Source organism: Pelobates fuscus, chromosome 3, assembly GCF_036172605.1.
Source record: "Pelobates fuscus isolate aPelFus1 chromosome 3, aPelFus1.pri, whole genome shotgun sequence".
Taxonomy (NCBI): Eukaryota; Metazoa; Chordata; class Amphibia; order Anura; family Pelobatidae; genus Pelobates; species Pelobates fuscus.
Window position 1 is genome coordinate 265,420,622 of NC_086319.1, and position 25,363 is coordinate 265,445,984.

General features: G+C 39.3%; 1 protein-coding gene across 1 annotated transcript in view; it reads right to left on the reverse strand.

Moving 5' to 3' along the window:
- Positions 1 to 6,182: 6,182 nt before the first annotated feature.
- The window catches only part of ATP6V1B2 (ATPase H+ transporting V1 subunit B2), a 34,824-nt gene continuing 15,643 nt past the window's right edge, over positions 6,183 to 25,363 (reverse strand). The window contains exons 6-14 of the mRNA XM_063448492.1: positions 24,321 to 24,460; positions 19,478 to 19,579; positions 17,403 to 17,500; positions 15,711 to 15,834; positions 14,495 to 14,645; positions 14,267 to 14,349; positions 14,072 to 14,176; positions 11,132 to 11,261; positions 6,183 to 7,317 (exon numbers count right to left, since the gene is read on the reverse strand). Of these exons, the coding sequence (XP_063304562.1) occupies positions 7,175 to 7,317; positions 11,132 to 11,261; positions 14,072 to 14,176; positions 14,267 to 14,349; positions 14,495 to 14,645; positions 15,711 to 15,834; positions 17,403 to 17,500; positions 19,478 to 19,579; positions 24,321 to 24,460 (1,076 nt within the window). The 3' untranslated portion in view covers positions 6,183 to 7,174. The remainder of the gene's footprint in view (positions 7,318 to 11,131; positions 11,262 to 14,071; positions 14,177 to 14,266; positions 14,350 to 14,494; positions 14,646 to 15,710; positions 15,835 to 17,402; positions 17,501 to 19,477; positions 19,580 to 24,320; positions 24,461 to 25,363) is intronic.

Genomic DNA, 25,363 nt, shown 5'->3' on the forward strand with positions numbered 1-25,363 from the left:
AGAAAACTACATTTTAATTTGTTCTTGGAAATCTAACACAATACTATGTTAGAATAAGACGGGGCAGGTATGGTGACTCTCACTAGATCCATTGCTGTAAATTAGTAGTCATATTAATCTTTACAATGTCTACGATATAAAACATACACTACCTGCACCCCCAGATTAACTAATACAAGCAAAGATTGTTCATTCTAAGGTTAAGGAGTCAAAATGCAGTCAAGACTGAGTCATTAGAGGTTATCTCCAACAGCTCCCCCTCCACGTCTGTTGATCTGCGTTTTGATAATGTGGGTTTTGAACCTGGTTTTGTTCATCTCTCCAATAAATCTAAACAAAGCTTGCCTGGGAAATTAGCCAGGGAGACATTTCAAAAATCTGGAGTACGTGGGAATCCAAATACATTACCATCCTTACAAAGCTGGTAATCTTAAAATAAATACATAAATACATTGTGCCCCAGCTATCACTTTATACTTTGCAGTTTTTAAAAGGATGTCTGCAGTCTGTACTATAATAATAAACTACTTTATCATTATTAGCAGGTGATTGTTATGTTGTTAAATTCACTCCTAACTTTTATTCTCTGCAATCTAGAACACACGTTATCTGCAGGAGACAAATTAAATAAACTACTATAATATTTAAAGGTATCAGCAATTCATTGAAGTTGTCTGTAGGCATATCAGAGGGAACAATATAGATAAACTTCATTTCCACCTCTCCCTGCAACTTTAAGGTACTGACTGAGCTTGGACCTGTTTATTTCTACCTTTTTTACTATATTATTTTTACTAAAACAGTTTTACCATTTCTAACTACAGTTTGTAACTGTAATTTTATAATAAATACCAAAAACGTTACCTGCGCACTATCCCAAATCCCTATGCACATGTAAACAACTGGAGGTTGGATGAACTGTAATTTGATGTTCATACAGTTCTCATTTATTTTCATTGACTGTTTTTCACTAATATTTCATGTGCATGTACAATATTTTGGCTGATAGAATTTGTTTGGCAAATATTTCCATTGTATGCAACAAATGTTTGCTTTCCCATACCCAGTCACTCTCCATAAATTGCACTTCTAAGCAATAAATACCAGTGTCTTATATCCATTCCTCTTCCTTAGACCCCAATCCGCACACCCAGCTAACACGACATACAGAGAAACTTAATTTCCACATAGCTCTATTTATTTATTCTGGGGTGGGTGGGGCAATGATCTAAAGCGTTCATAGAACAATATGGGGTTAGGAATACTTTTTTTATTCTTAATGCTATAATGTTCCTTTAACCAAAGCGGGATAGGCTATCCTGTTACAACTTAATGCCATGTCCTGCTGCTCCATGTGCTCCCCAATGTTCAAAGATCATAAAGTCACACACAAAGGGATTCTCAATATTCTGTTTATTATAGCATACCCCTAGTGAGCAAAGGGGTGAAGTGGAGAAGAACCCGAACTGTGAGTATAACTGTAAACCCTATATTCAGTCTGCATACACAAAAGCACATGCCAGACAGATCTATAATCCTAAATGCAGCATACATGTGATTTTTCAGAATAATTATATGTAAGAAGTTATGATACAAAAGTAGTGTGTACAAGGTAAATATCTGCTATAACTCAGCAACTACATCCAAAGAGAAGGGGATATAAGCTGAAAAGCAGAGAATACTATGCATATATTGATAGTTATCTGTACCTTTATAGTGTAGTTATTACTTCAAAATAGCACACATTTGCTACACTTAAAGGGACAATATAGTCACAAGAACAACTACATCTTAATGTAGTTGTTCTGGTAAGTATAGTCAGTCCCTGCAGGCTTTTTGCAGTAAACACAGTCTTTTCAGGAAAAAAATGCAGTGTTTGCATTACAGCCTAGTGACACCTCCAGTGGCCACTCCTGGAGGTGGCTACTAGAGGTGCAACACTGATATTCAGTGTCTCCACCCACTGCATGCAGATGCAGAACTTTCCTCATAGAAATGCATTGATTCAATTCCTTTCTATGAGGAGATGCAGATTGGCTATTGGTATTTGGGCTTCGCCCCGGGCACACCTCCATGACAATCTCAGCCAATGCAATGCTTTTCTATGGGTTCATCATTCTGATGCTGTCAGCCAAGGAGAGCCAGCACCAGCAGATTGGAATAAATGTAAGATTTTACTATATTTAGGGGGGGGGTGGGGGCTAGATAGTGATTTTAACACTATAGGTCAGGAATAAATGTTTGTATTTAAGAGTACAGACCTGTTTATCCAGTGATTGTGTATATGTGGACACAAGGTCACATTTTAAAATATGTTCTAAATGAAGTATTTATAATTTGTATGCTTACCCTTTGGCTTCTTCTCTACTTAAACTCTTCCCTCAATAGAGGTCCACATTTCTTGTATTTAAGGTTTTGGGTAATGCCCCTTTGGGTAAATAACCTTAATGACCCACTTGTGCAGTTCCCATGATAGGTTCTGCATGTTAACCTCACATACACTATATTAAACAAATATGTTTTTATAAGATGTGAAAAAAAATGCATCCATCCTGGCGCTACCTTACCACCCACCATTGGTATATACAGAACGCATACAAGGAAGAGGGGAAAAATGTTTTATATTATATCTTTTCATTTGCAATTTTTGTTGTGCGAGGATATAACTGATTGTGATGTAATTTTCCAAATCTTTAGCATAAATTTTAAAGAAAACTGGCTATTTAGAAGAAAAAAAAAAAAAGGTAACATGTTATAGACCATTTTCAATGTTTTATTCAAAACTGCAATTTTCTGATAAGTGAGTTTCCCATTAATGTGGCACTGTCACACAAAACGTACATTTTCCCACTCACTTCCTCTTTTCTTTACTACAGCTCTAGTTTTCTTTAAATCATAGAGAGAGACAAGGCCACCATCAGGGGGTGACAGCCATGATGGTTGTCATGGGCCCCACATTCCCCCTCTGCACATATATAAAGCGATGATCGAGATAGATAGATACACACACACACACACACACACACACACACATACACACACACACATACACACATACATACAGCCACGGGCCCCCGGCTCCCTATACTTGCAGAAGGGGCCCAGCAGACTGCAGGAGCACATTACAGCATTTCTCTCTAACTCCCGCGAGACCCGCGGCCGCCAGAGCATTGCCACGGGTTACCATGGCAACGCTCCATGCAGCACGCAGGCCACGCTTGCGGGAGTAAGAGAGGGAAATGCTGTAATGTGCTCCTGCAGTCTACTGGGCCCCCTCTGCAAGTATAGGGAGCCAGGGGCCCCACCATGCCACCGCACCACCAGGGATGGAATCTCTCCCCTCCCTGAACCAGGTAAGAAGCATTCATTACACTAACACACACACTGCATTCACTACACTGACACAGTGTAGTGAACCTTGTGCTTTGTCAGGGTCCCCAAAATTTCTGGTGGTGGCCCTGCAGAGAGTTGTGCATGCAAGACTGACAGACTTCATCAAATCCAACCCTCTGCCTGACCCGCTTCAGTTTGGATTCAGCGCTTATCACTCTGTGGAAACGGCTCTGACCAAAGTATCCAATCATCTAATGCTGCAAAATCTCTTGGTCACTATTCTATGCTAATTCAGCATGACCTTTCTGCTGTTTTTAACACTATTAATTACCAACAGCTTCTGCTCATCCACTGTAATCGTGGTCTACAAGATACTGAAAGAGCACTGGGAAAGGTAAGAGGAGCACCAAGACAGAGCAGTGTTTCTTTCTCTGGTTCTGTCTCTTCTCTCCAACATTCCCCTTGGTCTCATACGGTTTTCGATCTATACTGCCTCCTTCGGTAAACTCATAAGCCCTTTTCATTGGTGTGTCACTGCTATGACGTCCCTTGAGGCGTCAGCCGGTGCCGTCCAGGCTTTTCTAATTCAGAATGCCGCTGTAACGGGTGAGGCTCCTGCTGTGGGTCGCACGCCCAGTGTTTCTGCGACCAAGTTGGCAAAGCCTAGTATGGCCTCTATACCCACACTCTCCGGGACACCGTGAATCCTAACGTTTTTCTTACGATGCCTCGCTTCCAGCGAGGTGACTGTACGTGTGAGTCTGGTGAGTTGCTGGGACATGGCCTCTATTTGGGCCTTCGCTCGTGCCAGCTCCTGATCTCTCTTCTCCTCCCTTGTTTCCACCGCACTGATCCACGTGGTTATGCCATCCACTTCAGACCGCACTCCCACCAGGTCGGCCTTCCAGACCTCCCGCAGGTCAACCAGCAGTCTTTTAATGTCCCCTTTAGTGGAGGGTGAGGTGTCGGAGTCTGAATCTTCACTCATGTACACCCGGTTTGGGGTCATCGAGGGCCTGTTGTCATCCTCCTCCGGGGATTCGTCTGAGTAGCTAGAGTCTCGGGTCCGCTCGGGCACCATCTTGGGCTGCGCCTGTTGTTGCGGCCTGTCGAAGGACGCGTGGATGTCAGGCTGTTTAGAGCTTCCCGAGTGGGTCAGCTTGCGTTTTTTTCGCTTGGCCCCTTTTTGACAGTGTCATGAAAAGGAAGGAGCAGTCATTTTCACATAAAGCCAGGGTGAATAGCGTTTTCACAACTATGGTGTCAGGAATGTATGTTTGTATTCCTGACACTATAGTGTTCCTTTAATCAAATTAAAGGAACATTCTGGTCACCATAACTTCATCTAAATGAAAATGCTATGATGCTAGGAAGCCCCTGGGTGCTCTCTTTCCTTTAACCCCTTAAGGACCAAACTTCTGGAATAAAAGGGAATCATGACATGTCACACATGCCATGTGTCCTTAAGGGGTTAAGGAGCGAAACAGCTCTCAAATGGTTTACCCCCAAAGGCTTCCTCCAGTCCCAGATCTCCAGGTCGCTCAGTGGTATTCGGCTTCTTAAACAGTGTCAGGAAGTGCAGATTGAGGTCAGGCATGTGTGCCGCTGATTGGCTAGAGTGGTCAGCTGACGCTCTAAGAGAATCGCTAGTTCCCGAGTCATAAAAATGTTTTACGTTTTTATGAATGGGGAGCTACTGATTGGCTTAGAGTTCCAGCTGACCCTCTAGCCAATCAGCGGCACCCCTACCCATCCGTCTGTGTTTCCTGACACTCTGTAAATAAAAGTGAACACATTAACACTGATATTTGTTTTACCTGGGGAGATGAGACGGTCCAAAGTTTCCCTGACAGGCCCAGGTAGCAACGCCTTGTGATGTGGTGTCCAGAATGAAGTGCTCCAAACTAATTTTCTTCTCCTTCATTTGACAGTCTTTCTTCTGAGGCTCCTTCTGCTCCTTTAACTTTCTGCTACTTTCCGCTTATTTTGCGCCCTTCCTGCATCTTGCAGACCGCCCCTACCCCTTCCTGCTAATTTCTGCTCCTTCTACTATATCCTCCTGCTTCTTGCAAACCTTTCCTACCTCTTGCTGACCCCTCCTGCCCCTTGCATAACCTTTCTACCCCTTCTACTTTACCTTCTACTTATGCTGTCACCCCCTCCCCCCACCAATCCCTCACTTACCTGATCTGTAGGCTACCACCCACCCCCCATGCCTCACTTACCTTACCTGTAGGCTGCCTCTGTGCTGCTCCCCTGCGGTTTCAGTCATGAGAGAGAGGCAGGGATAAGCTGTAGCCGGCGCTGGTATTGCACTGTATTCACACAAACCAAAAATAGCAGCACAAACTGAAAAATCCAGGAGAGGGGGGGCAAGTGCCCCCTCTTGCCCCCCGCCCCCCCGCGGACGCCCATGGACCTTTTGCCTTTCACAATCATTTCTATATGGATGACTAGCAGATAATCTGTCCTCTCCTGATCTCTTCTTGCCACTCTTGACTCATGTCTGACTGCCTCTCTGCTATTTCAAACTAGATGGCTCACCCCATAGACTAAAGTGAGAGGCTCTGATCGGTGGAGGCTTTTACGATTATTAAGGCCTGCTTCAACTTGCTAAAGTATCATTTTAATGCAGTTTTGTGCACATAATGAAAAATCTGTATAATGCATTAAAAATTGGTTCACTTCCATCTTTGAGAGCGGGGTTTCAGTGTCTCTTTCAGGTTTCATACAAGTAAATTCGTATGCAGAAGAACATTTAATGGGTAAATGCAAGCAGGAGTGTAGATTTAGTGTCAGTATAGCTTTGAATTATTATACTGCCAATCCAAGGAACAGTCAGAGGCAGGTTGGAGGTTCAAACAGTACATGTAATATTTATTTAAATCTGACATTCTGCAATAAATTTATACACCGTTTACAGATGGAATGAAGCAAAGAGCAGCCTATTGCACCAACCTGACAAACAAAATAACACAAGTATGCCCACTGGTAAGAAACCTCATATGTATAATGGGATTTTAGAGGCAAGGAAAAAAAAAAAAAAGGAAAAAATAATATAGAAAGTATAGCCATTAAAAATATAAGCCAACATCACTAACTTGGTAGGATAGAAGGTAAAACATTAAAAGGGCATAGGAGTAGGGCAATACATGAAGACCAAGTATGAGATGCTAAAACACAAGCAAAACGAAGAAAGGACAATACAGACCAATGGCTCATCAAGGGCTACCGATGCTCCAGGATACGACAATTACCTGGAACACTGACAAAGTATAGGTTTAGAAAATTAATTTCAGAAGTCTTTAACAATGGAGCAGAGCTGTTAATTATCCCCAAGACTTTAAAGAATAAATGATACCAACAAAGATAATGGTCAGCCATTTTTTCACTAGGCATTTAATTGTACTAGGATTAGACTAAAATGGCTCTTAAAAGCTAAACTGTAGAATTTACACACAAAGACACGATAAAAACCACATGTGCATTACCTGCACAATAAATACATGCGTGTTACAAATGTGTGTAGGGGACAGTTTTACAATTGCCACCGGTCAGTAGATACCCTCCTAGTGGCAACTCAGGTGTGGCTGGACTAAAACTGCTAAGAGATGTAGTCCAGCAGCAGCTGAATTGCCCATAAATGCCCTCTCCTGAGGTTATAAACATGTGTTGATTTATTATTTGTAGACAATCTGACTTATTTTGATCCCAAAAGGACTATGGGGTATACAGTTTTAACCGTGCCCCTGCAAGGGTTGCCAGGATATGTAAACAGCACAGGATGAGGTGGTGATGAAGTAAGAGAAGATGGATGGATGACGGGTCATGAAAGTTCAGCTCAATGCTTAGCAGATGAATCTCTCGGGTAAAATTCAGTCAGGGTAGACTGCGGAATTCTCTTGAGCATCTCTTTGGGGAAGATTCGAAGGAGCTGCCACCCAATATCCAGTGTCTCATACACTGTGCGGTTGTCATACGGACCTAGAGAAGAGGAAAGAAATCATTTCTAATTCTTACTGACCAAAAGAAGGTATGCAAAGTATAGTTTCACCAAAAAAAACAAAAAACGGTCAGTTCCATCAACGGAACACATGCTACTGCTAGTATGTCTTTTTTGGACCTGCAATTATTGCAACATATTAAATCACAATCTCAAATTTTAGATTATACAAAGTTGCCTGTAAATCAACACTGAACATATAGTGCCATCCTGTGGTAACTCTCTAATACATCTTTTACTCAAATCAGGCAGATCTATTTATGCTATAAATTATAAAGGGTGTAAATCAATGGGTTAATTTTGAGACACGTCAGAACCCCCTGGTGCCCCTTGCTGCTCCCATCCATGTGTACCAAAGCTGCTATTATCCCTTAACGAGCCACTGGTTGCCAAGGAAACTGACGGCCGCCCACACATACACATCCCCCATGTGACAGTCCTGTGTGAGCTATTTAAAGGAGGAGTTGAACAGCAGGATCTGTACTGATAACGGGTGACTGCTCAGAACCACCTGCAGCTACCCTACTGCCAAACTGCTTAACATCTTCACTGCCAGAGCTTAAAAAGGCTTAAAGTGCTGCAACAAAATAAACCTAAATTCTGCTAACAATGAACACAGATTGTATTAATTCTCCCCGATTTCCAACAGCTTCTCTACTAGGCTAATTTAGTTACTGATCCCACACACAAACCTCACTACATGTTTTGCTAATCAGAATGCTTGAAGGTGTGCCAAACATAAAGCAGTCTTATATACATATCATGTCAATTTCAAAAGTGCTACGTCTGAATCAATGATACAAGTCACACATTTTCATCTCGGAATCATATTTTTGTTTTTACCATCCATGGTTGAGTCATAAAATTGAAGGCATATTTTCACTGGTTTATTCTGCTTGTTATATGAAGCACCACCTATGCCGATGTATATGCAAGAAAGAATCATTTATTCTATATGCTGAAGGTATTCATATTTAGTTTTACCATAGGAAAGATTTTAAACTTATTTTAAAGGGATACGATCACCAGAACCTCTACAACTTAATGTATAGGTTGTGGTGTTTATAGCAAGCCCCTGTGGTCTGAGCACTGTAAACACTGCCTTTTCATGGTGTGCAGCACCTACGTTCAGAGTCTCCATGCTTTGCATGAAAATGCAGCATTTTGCCACACATTCGCAATAGCCTCTAAATGTTTCCCTATTGGAAAGCATTAGATTGGCTGAGATCATCAAGATTGGTTCTCAGCCACGAAGGTGGTGGAGAAAAGGCAAGTTTAAAGGCACACTATAAGGACAAAGACCACTTCAGCTCATTGGAGTGGTCTGGGTGCAGTGAACTGCTGCCACTCCTGATGGACAAGTGTTTATAATCAAGGATGCCAGTGCATATCTGGCACAATATCCGCAATTGTGGAAGCCAGCTACATTGTAGGCAGACACTGAGCTACATCTCAGAGGCTTAAGCTTAGTCCTCACTGATATAGACTCTGAAATCTGGCTCAGGCCAAAAACACTGAAGTACCAAGAGTAAAACATAGGGATTACATCACAGATTGTAGATGAAGGATTTACTGTCACACTCGTTCAATTACATCCCGCATCTGTCTTTGCTACCTACTATGATGGCAAGGTGCCCCTATATATTGCACATCATTTGAATCACTCATTTCATACAGCAGGGTCCTAAACCACAGCAACTACAAGAGATTTATTTGAAAAGGGACACCACAGACCCCTAAAGCACTTTAGCTTGCAACAGTGCTATATTGTGAAGATTGTGTCCTCTACATTTCATTTTACAAAAAGGTCCAGATTTAAAAACAAATTTATACACACTTTTATAAATAACCCCTTCTATACCCCCTGGCTGTCAGATAGCCAGTCCTGTTACTGGTTGTTTAGAAAAGTGGATCTAACTCAAGAGGCTGCAATTGCTCCAAGCATTTCTAATGGAGCTGCACTAGGAAGTCTATAATTGGACGACACAGAAAGTCTAGGCGGGTTTGGAAGGGTGGGCTTCCAAAGGCTACGTACAAGAGATCTACAGCTTCTGCAACTGTTTTAAGATATAAACCCAATGAAAAAACACATACTTAAATGCAGGCATATTTTCATTATGAGTATATTTACAAATAGTGATTTTTCTTTTAGTATATGGGCAGTGGAGGGTCATTTTAACAAGAGCCCCTCAAAAATATGTAAAAAAAAATTTCCTTCAATAAAAAGTGTGAATCCAAACACCATGACAAAGGTGCCTTGGAGCCCGTATGTTCAAATGTTTCAGCTTGAAGTTCTTATTCCAAGAGTTCTGGGCTGGCTAATGTAAATGTTGTGCTTGTTTGGTGTCAGAAGTCAGCATGGACAGCATGCAGGAAACAGACTACCAATGGTGGCATGTCCCCACCGCTTCATGCCACTCAAGTGTACGCTCCTTCAGTCCATCCTTTGTGAGGTCTGTCACTGCAATGATTGACAGTTATATTACTGAAGGAGGATCATGCCATAGAGAGAACTTTACCTCAGAACAGGATCCAAGAACGTTTTTTTTTTCTTTATTTTTGGGGGGCGGGGTAGGGAAACCATCCCAGTAACTCTACCCTAAAAACTTTTTTTATTAAATAAAATGTACACGCACAACTTTTTTTTGATTTGCTTCAATGAGGAGTTCTAGAGCATGCAGACATGACGTCTGTGCACATGCTCTGGAATTCTAAGTGATCTTAGCCATGTCCTGGTTGAAGAGAACATTACTGTACAGAGATCTAATAAGAGCTTTCAGCAAGAGGGAGACATTAACTGCTTTTTATGCAATATCCACAATTCGTTTAAAAAAAGTGGTAACTGCACGTAAGAAACGTAATTTTGCACAAATACACACAAAAAAATAATGGATAAACTGTACCAAATTCATAAAGCAAAATAAATAAATGAAGATACTGACCAGACTCAAGTGATACTACCCGCTTTTTAGTGTTGCATGTAATGTATTAATTATATTTATTTTTGCTGAATGAATATTTGTTTAAGCTTACCTGTATTGTTTACTCCTATCCTATTTAAAATTTTAAAATGGTAAGACATTTTGTAGGCAATTGTACAATCCAATACCAGCTCAAGTGTAATTGTGGGCAATACCCACTGACAGAGTTACATATTTCTCCCGTTATATTGTCTAAGTCACTGTGTCCAGATATTCAGTGTTCTAGAAGTGGGTGTAAGAATTACATGCATCTAATTAAAGAAAATAAAAATCTAAAACTCAAAGTTAAAAGGTCTCCCTCCAGACATTGGAAGTTATTCATTGATTCAATGAGGTCTGATATCAGAACAATTATTTAACACAATGTTTCTAATTGGGTAATTCAATTTACAATCTCGCTAAAATACATATGTGATTGTTACTCAGCAGGACTGATTGTCAACCTAACCATCACTACCCACCTGTTCTCATCTGCCCACTGCATTTTTTCCTTGAAACAATGCTTTCCCCAGTTAAAATCACAAGTTTACCATTTTTGCTGCATGTGGCATAGTTCTTGCGTGAAAAAAGTGAACATATATATTTATATTTAAGCAGGTGATCGTTGTATCTGCCTGGGTTTGCCGTTAGCTGTTCTAAGTTAGAAATTCAGAAATGCTGTTCATTCCTATTCAAAAATAAATCATGTGTCCCCTTTTAAATAAAGCCAGTACCACCAGTTTATTATTAAAAGCGCTTTACCCCCTTAAGGACACATGACATGTCTTGATTCCCTTTTATTCCAGAAGTTTGGTCCTTAAGGGGTTAATCTTACCTTGAGCTATAAAATTTTTCTCAAATTTCTGCAGAAATTCTAGATAGAGAAGATCATCAGAGGTCAGAGCTTCCTCTCCCACCACAGCTTTCATTGCTTGCACATCTTTTCCAATGGCGTAACAGGCATACTGTTAGAAAGAGCAAATAGGGTTGTTATATAATGGAACATGGATCTTTGTAAACCAACCTGTAACAGGTGTAATCAACCTTTGAATAAAGAACCTTTAAAAATTGATGAATATAATAAATGGCATGAATGAAGTCACATGAATTAACACTGTGTGCAAGGGCATCCCAGCATAAAATGAAATTGTCAGATCTCATCTTCAAAATATGTTAATTAAGGTTCCAACAAAACATTCACACTGGTGCATCTCAAATAGGTTAAGCAGGGGGTGGCCAAAGCTGATGTAAAAGTACACTTTTCAAGATTCTTTGCCAGTCAAATATGTGAACTACCTTTGTCTAGATGGTGAGGAGGTTTTCAAGGTTTTAAAAGCATGTTCAAATTAAAGGATATATAGCACTGAACAAGCAGTTATACCAGATAAAATAAAAAAGTAGAGCTTCCCACACTTCACCCCAAATTACATTTCAATGTTAAATCACAATACAGTTTGTTTGATTTCCTCTAATCTGTAAGCTTAAACAGGATCCTCATCACATTTTGTCTCATAGTATCTTTAATATCCCCATTGTACAGTGCTGCAGAATCAGAACAATCTCAACTGGTATCTGTATGAAAAATCGAATCACTACCATGAGAAAAAGCTGGCAAGGAATTCTAATAGCACAACATAATTGCCACATAACTTCCATTAGCCCTGTTATTTTCTTTAAATAGCATTACATAATATTCGCATCGTTGTTTAAAATCTTTGATTTTAGAAATGTCTTCTTCCAAAACAACATGCAACATTTTAAAGAAAAAATGAAGACTATTAGAAAGTTATCTTGAGGGGAAAAAAAGGCATCCACAACATAGACGCATCATCGGGGGTGTCCAGATTATAGCAGTCTAATCAGCATTTGGCAAAGTCATAACATTGCAGGGGGGAGCAGACACTATCTCCCCAGCCTCTGCTAATCAAAACCCCACAATATTTACTCATCCAGTTGATAGTACAGACAAAAACTTAAGGCGAGGGACTTTGAAAGTAATTGGGTGGTTGGATTTAAAATCTAGATCCTGAGTAGTTACCAATACTGAGCTGTAAGTACTGCTGTGGTAGGTGGAAAAAATACAAGTTAAATATGATTCCATTTGTGCTTTTCAACAGTGTGAGTCAATATCAATCACGGAGCAATAAGAATATTTATTTCACAGGAAGCATTTAAATGGATGTATATGTGCACTGAAATATAAGGTTGCTTTCAAATTTGAAAGCATACTTTTGGGAAATTGGCAAAACAGCAGTGTCTCGTGATTAATTTGTTGTTCACTTTAGGGCAGCTCTGAGTACTCCAGGAGGCTGCAATAATACCTTTAACAATTCTAGCATTTATAAGAAATAATTAGATTAGTGCTAGCATGGTAACAAAAACAACAACAAAGGATCAAAGAATGTACACCACTTTTGCTTCTTTTTTTCCCTTCAACAAAAAGGCAAGCAGCTTTCAACAATTGTGGAGTTGCCCTTGTTGCCATGACAGAAGCATATATTGGTTGTAAATAATGTTATAGTTCTACTGGGATTTTGCTTCTGACATTTGCATCTTAAAGTGAATCAGTCTTGATAGGTCCATTAACTACCAATTGCCCACTTCAACAGTGTATGTTTAATTTACCACTTTCACTGGCATCTGAATATTTAAAAAAAAAATATATATATATATATAAAAAAGTAAAAATGTATATCCTCTCTTGCACCAGTGCCTTCCCCTTTTTGTGTGCATGGGTATTAAATTAGCAGCCAGCTCTGCTCCTACCTATGTCCTGCTCTCCTCCTATTGGATTGGCCTTGCTTGGGATAGCTTCCAGCAGTGCACACATCTCCATGACACTGTCACTTTGGCTTATATGCCAGTGCGATGGCTCTGGATTGGAATGAGGTCTTAATTCATTCTTATATTTTTCTAGAACAGCTGACAATGTGATAGTTAGAATAAGGACAGCAAATGAGCTGTGTTTCTTAGAATAGAGAACAGGGGTACTGCTTGCAGGAGTGGTCTTGGTTCTCTTCTATCAACGAGTTCGCAGTATAGCCTTCTATGACAAGGACAGATGGGTTGGTCACATACCATACGTTTATAACGGTTTTTATGAGAAATACATTTACTAGCAGTAATGCTACCACCATATACACAGATACAATTGTATGATTTTTAATTTAAAGCAGGCACACTTGAACCGTCTACAAAAAAAATCAATAAAAAAAATCAAAAAAAAAATCAGATAGACAACGGTGTATATATTGTAATCATTTCAGTGAGTTTCCATTGCAGTCAAAGGATGCACGAAACCAAGGGAATGGTCTTGCGCATGACTACAAAGGCGACAAATAGAAAGTGGGATGGAATAATTTCATTTTTATATTTTGCCGTTTTCCATTAGCAGTAATTGATGATGGCTGATGGGAAACAATATCTCCTTACAAGTAATGCAAGGAATCTATGAAGGACCTTCCGGTTTGCTGTCAGATTCGTGTTTTGGGTAACAAAGCACTTGCAAGCCATTTGCCATGAGTTGAACAGAAAAGTAAACTTTTTAAATGTGTGTGTATACATTTATTTTTGAAGTATATAGTTGTGGCAAAAATTAGAATATATGCATTTACTAAAATGTGCAGATATTACCCAAGCTCTAAAAACATGCATTTCCTTTTGATGCAGCCCCTGGGGCCCATAGGGACCCTTTTTATTGTCTTCAAAGGATATTCTATTTTGGCTCAAGGACATCAACACTGCCCATTCCTAATGCTAAAACCTGTGAACTTACCAACTGGTTAGAAACGTCTGAATGATCCTTTCTGGTCATGCCTTCACCAATAGCGGACTTCATGAGACGGGACAGTGAGGGCAGCACGTTAATAGGTGGGTAAATCTATTGGAAAACATAATGGATAAGTTAGGATAGGTTTGGAGAAACACAGGAATAGATAGAAGAAGTGAGGCATGTATCTTGTAACCATACCTGCCGGTTGTGCAGTTGTCTTTCCACATAAATTTGACCCTCCGTAATATATCCAGTCAAGTCAGGGATGGGATGAGTAATATCTAAAGAAGAAAAAAAAATAGAAAAATCAGTAAAACACTGAATATCCAAATGCAAAACACCGTTTTCCAATTGCCACAATTCATACAAATGAAGGAACACATTTATTTTTGTTTTAATCATACATCATTTAATGTGATTATTTACCATCATTAGGCATGGTCAGGATAGGGATCTGGGTAATGGAACCATTTCTTCCCTCCACACGTCCAGCTCTTTCATAGATTGTGGCCAAATCTGTGTACATGTAACCTGGGAAGCCTCTACGGCCAGGGACCTCTTCTCTGGCAGCGGATACCTTGTTTGGGAGGATGGCAGTACTTAATAGTTGTCTAAATCACTGCTAATGTTATATTCTCTGTAGAAACTAAATTTGTTATATTACTAAGCAATTCAAAGAAAAGTATTTACTTATGAATTCAGATTTTCACTAGTTTCCAACCATGTCCTTGGATTCAGATTTTATAACCTAACTGAATGGTACTTATTTTATTGACCCTTTTAAGAATAAAAGGCAGAGTTGTGAACTAAATCTGTAATTATGATACTAAACACTAATCTGTTTCAAGAAAATAAATAATTTTCTTTATTGAAAGTTCTGTTTAATTAAGATTTTCTTATCCCCTGCTATGTTAATAGCTTGCTAGACCCTGCTAGACTCCTGTATGTGATTAAAGTTCAATTTAGAGATTGAGATACAATTATTTAAGGTAAATTACATCTGTTTGAAAGTGAAACCAGTTGTTTTTTCATGCAGGCTCTGTCAATCATAGCCAGGGGAGGTGTGGCTAGGGCTGCATAAACAGAAACAAAGTGATTTAACTCCTAAATGACAGTGAATTGAGCAGTGAAATTGCAGGGGAATGATCTATACACTAAAACTGCTTTATTTAAGTAATTTAGGTGACTATAGTGTTCCTTTAAAGTGACACTAGAGTCACCACAACAACTATGTAGTAGTTCTGGTGTCTACAGACTGTTCCTGTAGGCCTTTGAATTTAACCCCTTAAGGACACATGACATGTGTGACATGTCATGATTCCCTTTTATTCCAGATGTTTGGTCCTTAAGGGGTTAAACACCCACTTTTCAGAGTAAAGGCTGTGTTTACATTACTGTCTAGCAACACCTCTAGTGGCAGTCACTCAGAAGGCCACAAGAGGTGATTCTTCAGACAGTGCTGCACTGACATTCAGTGTCTCCATGCTTTGCATGAAGGTGCTGAATGTTCCTCATAGAGATGCACTATTTCAATGCATCATTTCTCTGCAGGGCAGAGAGACACTAGCTTGGTATTCCTAACACAATAGTGTTCCTTTAAGAACCATTTGCACTTAATAAGCAAGGGTAAAAACAGCATTACCTCTCTCAGGGCCTCAGCATAGGAGCTCATGTCAGTCAGAATCACCAGAACGTGTTTTTCACACTGATAGGCAAGGAACTCAGCAGTAGTGAGAGCCAGACGTGGGGTGATGATTCTTTCTATACTGTGGGTAAAAGAATGCATATATCTTTTAGCAAAACAAGAACATATAATATGTCCCACACAACACAATAACAATCTGTTAATTCATCCTTACAACACACACTCAAAGATTGTTAAACCTTTGTACACTTACTTTCAATACATTAGCAGAACGGTACAACAACAAGGTTGCAGTCACACACTGACAGATGAAACATTTTTCCACTGATACAACCAGTATTGTTCGGGAGTACAAAATATAACTTGTATGCGACTTCCCGTGTGGCAGAGATATTTATGGACTATGCACAGGATTTTTGCGATAAAAATTGGTGGACAGGATCGGGGGAGAAACCTGGGCAATCATCTGGAACCTACAAGCTCTGGGGATTTGCAGCAAAAGAGAAAAATGTATCCCTCACTTGTAAATTATATTTTTAGCTTATTTTTGCAGGTATTTTTAAGGTGTTCTATCCAAAATAAACAAAAAGAGGCAAACTTGCCCCTGGATTGACCATATAAGCAGGTTAGACCTTACATGCAAACTCTAGGTTAAAAGAAAATAGGCACCCAGACCACCTCCGCTCATTGGGTCTGGGTGCAAAATCCCACCCCCCTTACCCAGAGCATGCAATTACCACAGTATTTATAAACTGCAATAATTACCTGCTAGGTATAACTCCTCCTCTATTGGCTGTCTACTAGACAGCCACTAGAGCGTCTTCCGGGTGTATAGGCGACTTCCAGCGTCCCTGGAATCCCCATAGGAAAGCACTGAATAATGCTTTCTTATGGGGAAATCCTAATGCGAGTGCAACCATTGCCACGCATGCGAATTAGGTCCCCCTGCCCGCAAACGTCTGCAAGGGTGGAGTGTGGGCGGAGCCGAGCCAGGACCCAGGTAAGTAACAGGATGGGTTATTAACCCCTTCTGCACCATGGGGGTGGGCATTGACAAAGGGGGAAGCTATAGTGCCAGGAAAAAAGTTTGTTTTCCGGGCACTAGTTTCCCTTTAATGAAGCTGACTTGGTGTATAGATCATGCCCCTGCATGACTCACTGCAATTTATGAGTTAAATCGATTTAGTTTGTCCATATAGCTTTAGCCACACCTGACTCACACAGCCTGCACTAAAAATGGTTTTAATTTCAATGAGTTTCTCATTTATTTTAGAAGTTTTATCTCCTGTTCTGTAAATTGAACTTTAATCACACACAGGATGTTGCTGCAGGCACTCACGCAAAAGTGCCCAATCCAAAAAAAACAAAAAAAAACTTTAAAAACACAAAACAAAATTTAGAACAGATACATTGCTGTATATATAAGAAACGTATTAAATAATGCTGAATGTCTCAAAAAAATGTCCTATATATAGTGCAAACAGGTCTGCAGGTTTCAAATAATTACGGTTTCCTCCTGGTAAGTTATATTTTGTTCTGTACCTAATTTACCCAATCTCACATAGGAGGCTGCTTTGCACTAGGAGGCAATTAACAGCAAGAGGTAATGTTAAAGACACCGTCTCCTAATATAATATAGGGTTGAAAACAAAACTAATAAGAGCCGTTACAAACATTTAAAAGACTTACGTGGGGTCATTTGCCAAATTCAGGAAAAGACACACATTGTCCATTGAACCATTTTCTTCAAAATCTGACTTGAAGAAGCGAGCTGTCTCCATGTTTACCTGGATAGGCAAGAAAAAGACTAATGAAGTAGAGAACAAAGAGGCACATGCATCATAACACAAACCATAATAATTTGGTATGTGAATTACATTGGTTTTTAATGCCCTCTTAAGTTCCATATCTAAATATCTTTACATATTGTACATAGTTAGGTCCCTAAATATTTGGACACCAATGCAAATTGTGTTATTTAGGTAGTTTAGCAAAATAAATGAAAGTTGCAGTTAAAAAAAATCAATAGGGCTTTACGTGCAGTCTCTCAGCTTTAATTTGAGGGTATTCATATCCAAATTGGAAGAAGGGTTTAAAAATTTGAGCTCTTTAATATGTAGCCCCCTCTTTTTCAAGGAACAAATAGCGGTTTCATGGACAGGTGTGTGCTATTCCTTTGTTATTTATCAATTAAGCAGGTAAAAGGTCTGAAGTTTATTCAGGTGTGTGCATTCGTATTTGGAAGCTGTTGTGAACCCACAACATGCGATTAAAGGAGCTCTCAATGCAAGTGAAACAGGCCACCCCCCAAGGCTGTAAAAAAAAAAAAAAAAAAAAGAATCCCTCAGAGAAATATCAGGAACATTAGGAGTGACCAAAACAACAGTTTGGTATATTCGTATATTCTGAGAAAAAAAAAAAGGGAACACACTGGTGAGTTCTGCAACACAAAAATGCTTGGATAATCATAGGATCCTTTCCATGGTAAAGAAAACCCCTTTCAAAACAGCCAGCCAGGTGAAGAACACTCTCCAGGAGGTAAGCATATCATTAACCAAGTCTACATAAAGACAAGACTTCACAAGAGGAAATAAAGAGGGTTCACCACAAGGTGCAAGACTTTCATAAGCCTCAAGAATAGAAAGACCAGATTAGAGTTTGCCAAAAAACATCTTTAAAAGCCAACCCAGTTCTGGAATAGCATTTTTTTGGACAGATGCAACGAAGATCAGTCTGTACCAGAATGATGGGGAGAAAAAACCCAAAATAAAGTATGGAGAAGGCTTGGAACAGCTCATGATACTAAGCATACCACATCATATGTGAAACACAGTGTAGGCAGTGTGAAGGCATGGTCATGCATGGATTCCAATGACACTGGGTCACTAGTGTTTATTGATAATGTGACAGAAGACAGAAGCAGTCGGATGAATTCTGAAGTGTATTGGGATACATTATCTGCTCAGATTCAGCCAAATTCATAGAAGTTAATTGGACGGCGCTTCACTGTTCACATGGACAATGATCAAAAACATACTGCAAAAGCAATCCAGGAGGTTTTTTTTTTGTTTGTTTTTTAAGTAAAAACAGAGGAATATTTTGCAATGGTCGAGTCAATCACATGTTCTCAACCCGATCAAGCATTTATTTCACTTGCTGAAGACAAAACTTAAGGCAGAAAGACCCATGCACAAACAACTTAAGAAAGCGGCAATAAAGGCCTGGCAAAACAGCACAAAGGAGGAAACCCAGTATTTGGTGATTTCCATGCGTTCCAGACTTCAAGAAGTCACTGCCTGCAAAGTATTCTCGACAAAGTATTAAAAATGTATCCAATTAAATTTGAACCCCTGAAATAAGGGGACTGTGTATGAAAATGGTTGCAATTCCTAAACATTTCATACGATATTGTTGTTCAATCCCTTGAATCAAAGCTGAAAGTCTGTTTCATTTTAAATCCATTGTGTGGTATGAAAATAATGTCAGTGTCCAAATATTTCCAGCTCTTACTGCATCCATTTACTTTACTCTGTCAAACCGCTAAATAAATGTATAGATATTCTACAAAAAACTGGGCAAGCTTGCCAGTCATTTCCCAACTACGTTTAAGTTTAATGCACGGCATCTTCTAACCTGTTCCAGAATGCTTTTTCTTCACAATAAATTTGAAGCAGTGCTATGTGAGACATAGAAACGCTGTAAAAGCATCAGAAATGTGAATAATATTAGATGGCTCTAAACGACCAATACCGTTAGATACTTACCCCCATGGCGGCAAAAACTATAGCAAAGTTGTCCTCACTGTAGTCCATTACATCTTTAGATTTTTTCACCAGACCTGCTTGGCGACAGATTTGAGCCGCAATCTGAAGACAAAAGATTGGCAACATGACTTAAATAGACATAAGTTTGTATTAACAGCCCCCATCACTGATGAATGGGTAAATGACAGGATCAGACAAAGATTACTTCTAACAGTCACTCCTGTCAATTTCACGAGTCATATTTATGTACACTTAATCAGTGTTAATTTTGGCAGCAAACTTCAATTTAGTTTTAGTCAGTCTTTCGACTAAAAAGCCGTTTTAGTTGTATTTTAAGTCATCTTACATAGTTACATAGCTGAAGAGAGACTTATATCCATCAAGTTCAGCCTTCCTCACATATGTTTTTGCTGTTGATCCAAAAGAAGGCAAAAAACCCACTCTAAAGCACTTCCAATTTTGCAACAAACTAGTAAAAGATTCCTTCTTGACCCCAAAATAGCAGTCAGATGTCTCCTTGGATCAAGCAGCTATTACACCACTAATTAGAAAATATATCACTGTACGTTATGTTTTTGCAAGTATTTATCCAATTGCAGTTTAAACATCTGTATAGACTGACAAAACCACCTCTTCAGGCAAAGAATTCCATATCCTTATTGCTCTTACTGTAAAAAAAAACAAAACCCTTTTCTTTGCCTTTTCTTGAAATCTCCTTTCTTCCAGCCTTAATGCGTGACCTTGTGTCCTATGTATAGCCCTGTTTATTAATGGGTTTTCAGATAATGGTTTGTACTGGCCCTGAATATATTTGTATAATGTTATCATATCCCCTCTGAGGCGCCGTTTTTCCAAACTCAAGAGATTTACATTTTTTAACCTTTCTTTGTAACTAAAATGTTCCATTCCTTTTATCAATTTTGTAGCTCGTCTCTGCACTTTTTCTAGTGCCATGATATCCTTCTTTAGAACAGGTGCCCAAAATTGCTCAGCATATTCAAGGTGTGATCTTACCAGCGATTTATAAAGAGGCAAAATTATATTTTCATCCCGAGAATTTATGCCCCTATTTATACATGACAATACCTTACTGGCCGTAGCAACTGAAGAATTACATTGCATATTGCGGTTTAATTCCTAAATCCTTCTCGTGTGTGGTTATGCCTAATTCACTACCATTTAGGTTGTAAATTGCCTGTGCATTCTTGACCCCGAAGTGCATACCTTTGCATTTCTCTATATTAAATTTAATCTGCCATTTTAGTGCCCAGTCCCCCTAAATCCAATTGCAGCAAAGTAATATCCTGCTCACATTTTATTACTTTACAAAGTTTTGTCATCTGCAAACACTGAAACATTGCTTTTAATGCATATTTCAAGATCATTTATAAATATGTTAAATAGAAGCAGTCCCAAAATAGGGACACCTCATACATTTTGTCCAGCCTGAAAATTTACCATTAATGACAACTTGTTGTACTATATCCTTAAGCCAATGTTCTACCCAAAAACAAGAATATTCATCTAGACCAATTTTTTTTTAGTTCGAAGACTAACTTATTGTGAGGAACCGTATCAAATGCCTTGGCAAAATCCAAGCAGATCACATCCACTGCAACGCCCTGATCTATACTTCTACTTACTTCTTCGTAGAATGCAATTACCGTATATACTCGAGTATAAGCCGAGGCCCCTAATTTTACCCCAAAAAACTGGGAAAACTTATTGACTCGAGTATAAGACTTGGGTGGGAAATGCAGCAGCTACTGGTAAATTTCTAAATAAAATTAGATCCTAAAAAAATTATATTAATTGAATATTTATTTGCAGTGCGTGTATGAGTGCAGTGCGTGTATGAGTGCAGTGCGTGTATGAGTGCAGTGCGTGTATGAGTGCAGTGCGTGTATGAGTGCAGTGCGTGTATGAGTGCAGTGCGTGTATGAGTGCAGTGCGTGTATGAGTGCAGTGCGTGTATGAGTGCAGTGCGTGTATGAGTGCAGTGCGTGTGCGTATATATTAATTGAATATTCATTTCCAGTGTGTGGATATAATGAATGCAGTGTGTGTATATAATGAATGCAGTGTGTGTGTGTGTGTGTGTGTGTGTGTGTGTGTGTGTGTGTATGAGTGCAGTGTGTGTGTGAGTATGAATGCAGTGTGTGTGAGTGCAGTGTGTGTATGAATGCAGCGTGTGTATATGAATGAAGTGTGAGTGTGTGTGATGCAGTGTGTGTGAGTGCAGTGTGTGTATGAATGCAGTGTGTGAGTGCAGTGTGTGTTATGAATGAAGTGTGAGTGTGTGTGATGCAGTGTGTTTGTGTATGTGTTGGTGGGGGTGGGCATTTAATATATTAATTATTTTTTTTAAATTATTAATTTTTTTTTGTATTATTATTTATTTATTATTATTATTTTTTTTAATTATTTTTTTTTTTCGTCCCCCCTCCCTGCTTGATACATGGCAGGGAGGGGGGCTCCTTCCCTGGTGGTCCAGTGTCATTGGTAGTTCAGTGGGGGGAAGAGGGGGGCTGGCAGAGCTGTACTTACCTTTCCTGCAGCTCCTGTCAGCTCCCTCCTCCTCCGCGCGGTCTGTGCAGCTCCCTCTGTCAGCTCCCAGTGTAAGTCTCGCGAGAGCCGCGACTCTCGCGAGACTTACACTGGGAGCTGACCGAGGTGCTGAACGGACGGCGCGGAGGAGGAGAGAGCTGACAGGAGCTGCAGGAGAGGTAAGTACAGCTCTGCCAGCCCCCCTCTCCCCCCTGTCTGTATTATGGCAATGCAAATTGCTATAATACAGACTATGACTCGAGTATAAGCCGAGTTGGGGTTTTTCAGCACAAAAAATGTGCTGAAAAACTCGGCTTATACTCGAGTATATACGGTAGGTTAGTTTGACATGACCTATGTTTCATAAAACCATGCTGATTTTTGCTAATAAAGTTCTTCCCAATTAATTCCTGAATATTATCCCTTTATAGCCGTTCAAATATTTTCCCAGTCACAGAAGTTAAGCTCACAGGTCTATAATTTCCTGGCAAGGATTTTAAACCTTTTTAAATATAGGAACAACATCTGCCTTCCTGCAATCCTCCGGTACAATACCTGAAACAAAATAATCTAGAAAGATTAAATACAGAGGTTCACTTATTTCCCCACTTAGCTCCTTAAGTACTCGTGGGTGAATACAGTCAGGCCCCAGAGCTTTATTTACATTAATTTTCTTTAACTGCAATAATTTGCATCTCTTGCCATAGGATCCTCATCAATATATACTGAAGAAAAATGATTTAAAATTTCTGCCTTCTCCTGGTCTTCAATACCCATCTGTTTCCAGTGTACCTACACTTAGATTTTTTTGTTATATTAGAATTGATGTAAATTTTTGGGGTTTGTTTTGCATTTTTTGGCCATCAATTTCTAATTTTCTAGTTTATCCACTTTGCCTTTTTGCAAGCATTATTGACTTCCTTATATCTTAAATAGGATGCCTCTGATTTGTCCAATTTAAATGCCCTTTTCTTATTTTTAATCTGTTTTACTTCTCTACTAAGCCACATTGGTTTCAATTTGTTTCTTTTATATTTATTACCCAATGGTACATACTGAGAAATGGACCTAATATTTGTTTGAATAGTTTCCATTTATCCTCAGTGTTTTTTTCACTAAGGAGTTTATGCCAGACGATATGTTTTAGAGCTGCCCTAAATTTTATTAAAATCGGCTTTTTAAATATTATAAGTTTTAGTATACCCCACATGCTTTTGCTTTGAGTTTATTTAAAAAATTACCATATTGTGATCACTATATCCCAAATGCTCCCTCCTACTTGAATGTTGGTCAAATGATCAGTTTGTTATAACAAGATCCAGACAAGCATCCTTTATAGTTGGTGCTTGTACCAGTTGTGACACGAAGGCGTCATTTAACACATTCAAAAACCTGATTCCCCTTGCTGAAGTACTAGTCACTCTATCCCAATTCATGCCCAGGTAATTAAAATCTCCAATAATTAACGTGTTCCACCAATTTGCAGCTTTCCCAATTTGCTCTAACAGCTGTTCTTAATATTTACATTTGGTGGTTTACAACATAGCCCAACCAATAATTGATTTCCCTTAGTTTGCCCCAAGCAGATATCTACCCATAAAGCTTCCACATTTTCCTCATCACACTCCACATGCCTAAGATTTGACTTTAACTCATGGTTGACATACAAACATACCCCACCACCCTTCTTGTTTATCCTATCCCTCCTAAATAACGTGTACCCATCTAAGTTAACTGCCCAGTCGTGTCTCATCCCACCATGTTTCTGTTATGCCTATTATATCGTATTGTTTAGTGTATGCTATTGACTAGTTCCCCCATTTTGTTATATAGGCTCCGTGCATTAGTAAGCATACATTTAATATTATTATGAGTCATTTGTAGTTTGTGAATTTTTATCAATTACATATTCATCTGAATGGCTTTAGTTTTAGTCGACTAAATCTACTGGAGATTTTAGTTGGCATGACAAAATCTAATAGGTTTAATTAAATCCTCTATGTTTTTGTGCCCTCCCAGCACCGGTCAGTCTCCTTTGCCCCTTCCACGGCCCCTCTGTGCAGTGGTAATTTTGGCTGCAAATTTCAATTTAGTTTTAGTCCTAGTCTTTTGACTAAAATGCCATTTTAGTTTTAGTCATATTTTAGTCATCTGAATTCTTTAGTTTTGGTCTGGTTTTAGTCGATTAAATCTCAAAATTTTTTGTTGACTAAAATTGTTAGTCGACAAACTTAACACTGTAGCACAGTAGCTTTCAAATGTCTTCGCACACATACTTCTTGTCATAATTACACACCTCATTATGGGGAAGCCCCGCAGCAGAAAAGATTGGGATTTTTTGACCACGAGCAATGCTGTTCATGCCATCTATGGCAGAGATACCAGTCTGGATCATCTCCTCCGGGTAGATACGACACTGAGGATTAATGGGCTGTCCTGCAATAATGCAATTAATTTCACATAAGAAATATTATATATATATATATATATATATATACACACACACATATATACACATATACATATATACTAGTATTGGGAGGGCTACAATCATGGATTTGTCAAAAAATGAACAAGGTTCTAGGAAACTCCTATAGGAGTTTTAAAGATAATATCAGATCCTGCCGATTTAAGGTGAACATTGCCAGCAACAATGTTTTGGCATTTAAATATAGCTCAATTGATACCAAGAAAACATCCCAGGCTGCCAATGTAATCTACCTGTACCAAATACAAATAATTTGTCAGACCAGGAATTAGATCTCCAGTATTTACTGTATATACTCGAGTATAAGCCGACCCGAATATAAGCCGAGGCCCCTAATTTTACCCCAAAAAACTGGGAAAACTTATTGACTCGAGTATAAGACTAGGGTGGGAAATGCAGCAGCTACTGGTAAATTTCTAAATAAAATTAGATTCTAAAAAAATTATATTAATTGAATATTTATTTACAGTGTGTATATAATGAGTGCAGTGTGTGTGTGTGTGTGTGTGTGTGTATGAGTGCAGTGTGTGTATGAGTGCAGTGTGTGTGTGTGTGTATGTGTGTATGAGTGCAGTGTGTGTGTGTGTGTGTGTATGAGTGCAGTGTGTGTGTGTGTGTGTGTGTATGAGTGCAGTGTGTGTGTGTGTGTGTATGAGTGCAGTGTGTGTGTGTGTGTGTGTGTGTGTGTGTATGAGTGTGTGTATGAGTGTGTGTATGAGTGTGTGTATGAGTGCAGTGTGTGTGTGCGTGTGTGTGTGTGTGTGTGTGTGTGCGTGTGTAACGGATCGCCTGGCACCCCGACTTGGTACCTCCGTTAATGGATGCTCCTAGCGCTTCCTGAGGACTCCAAG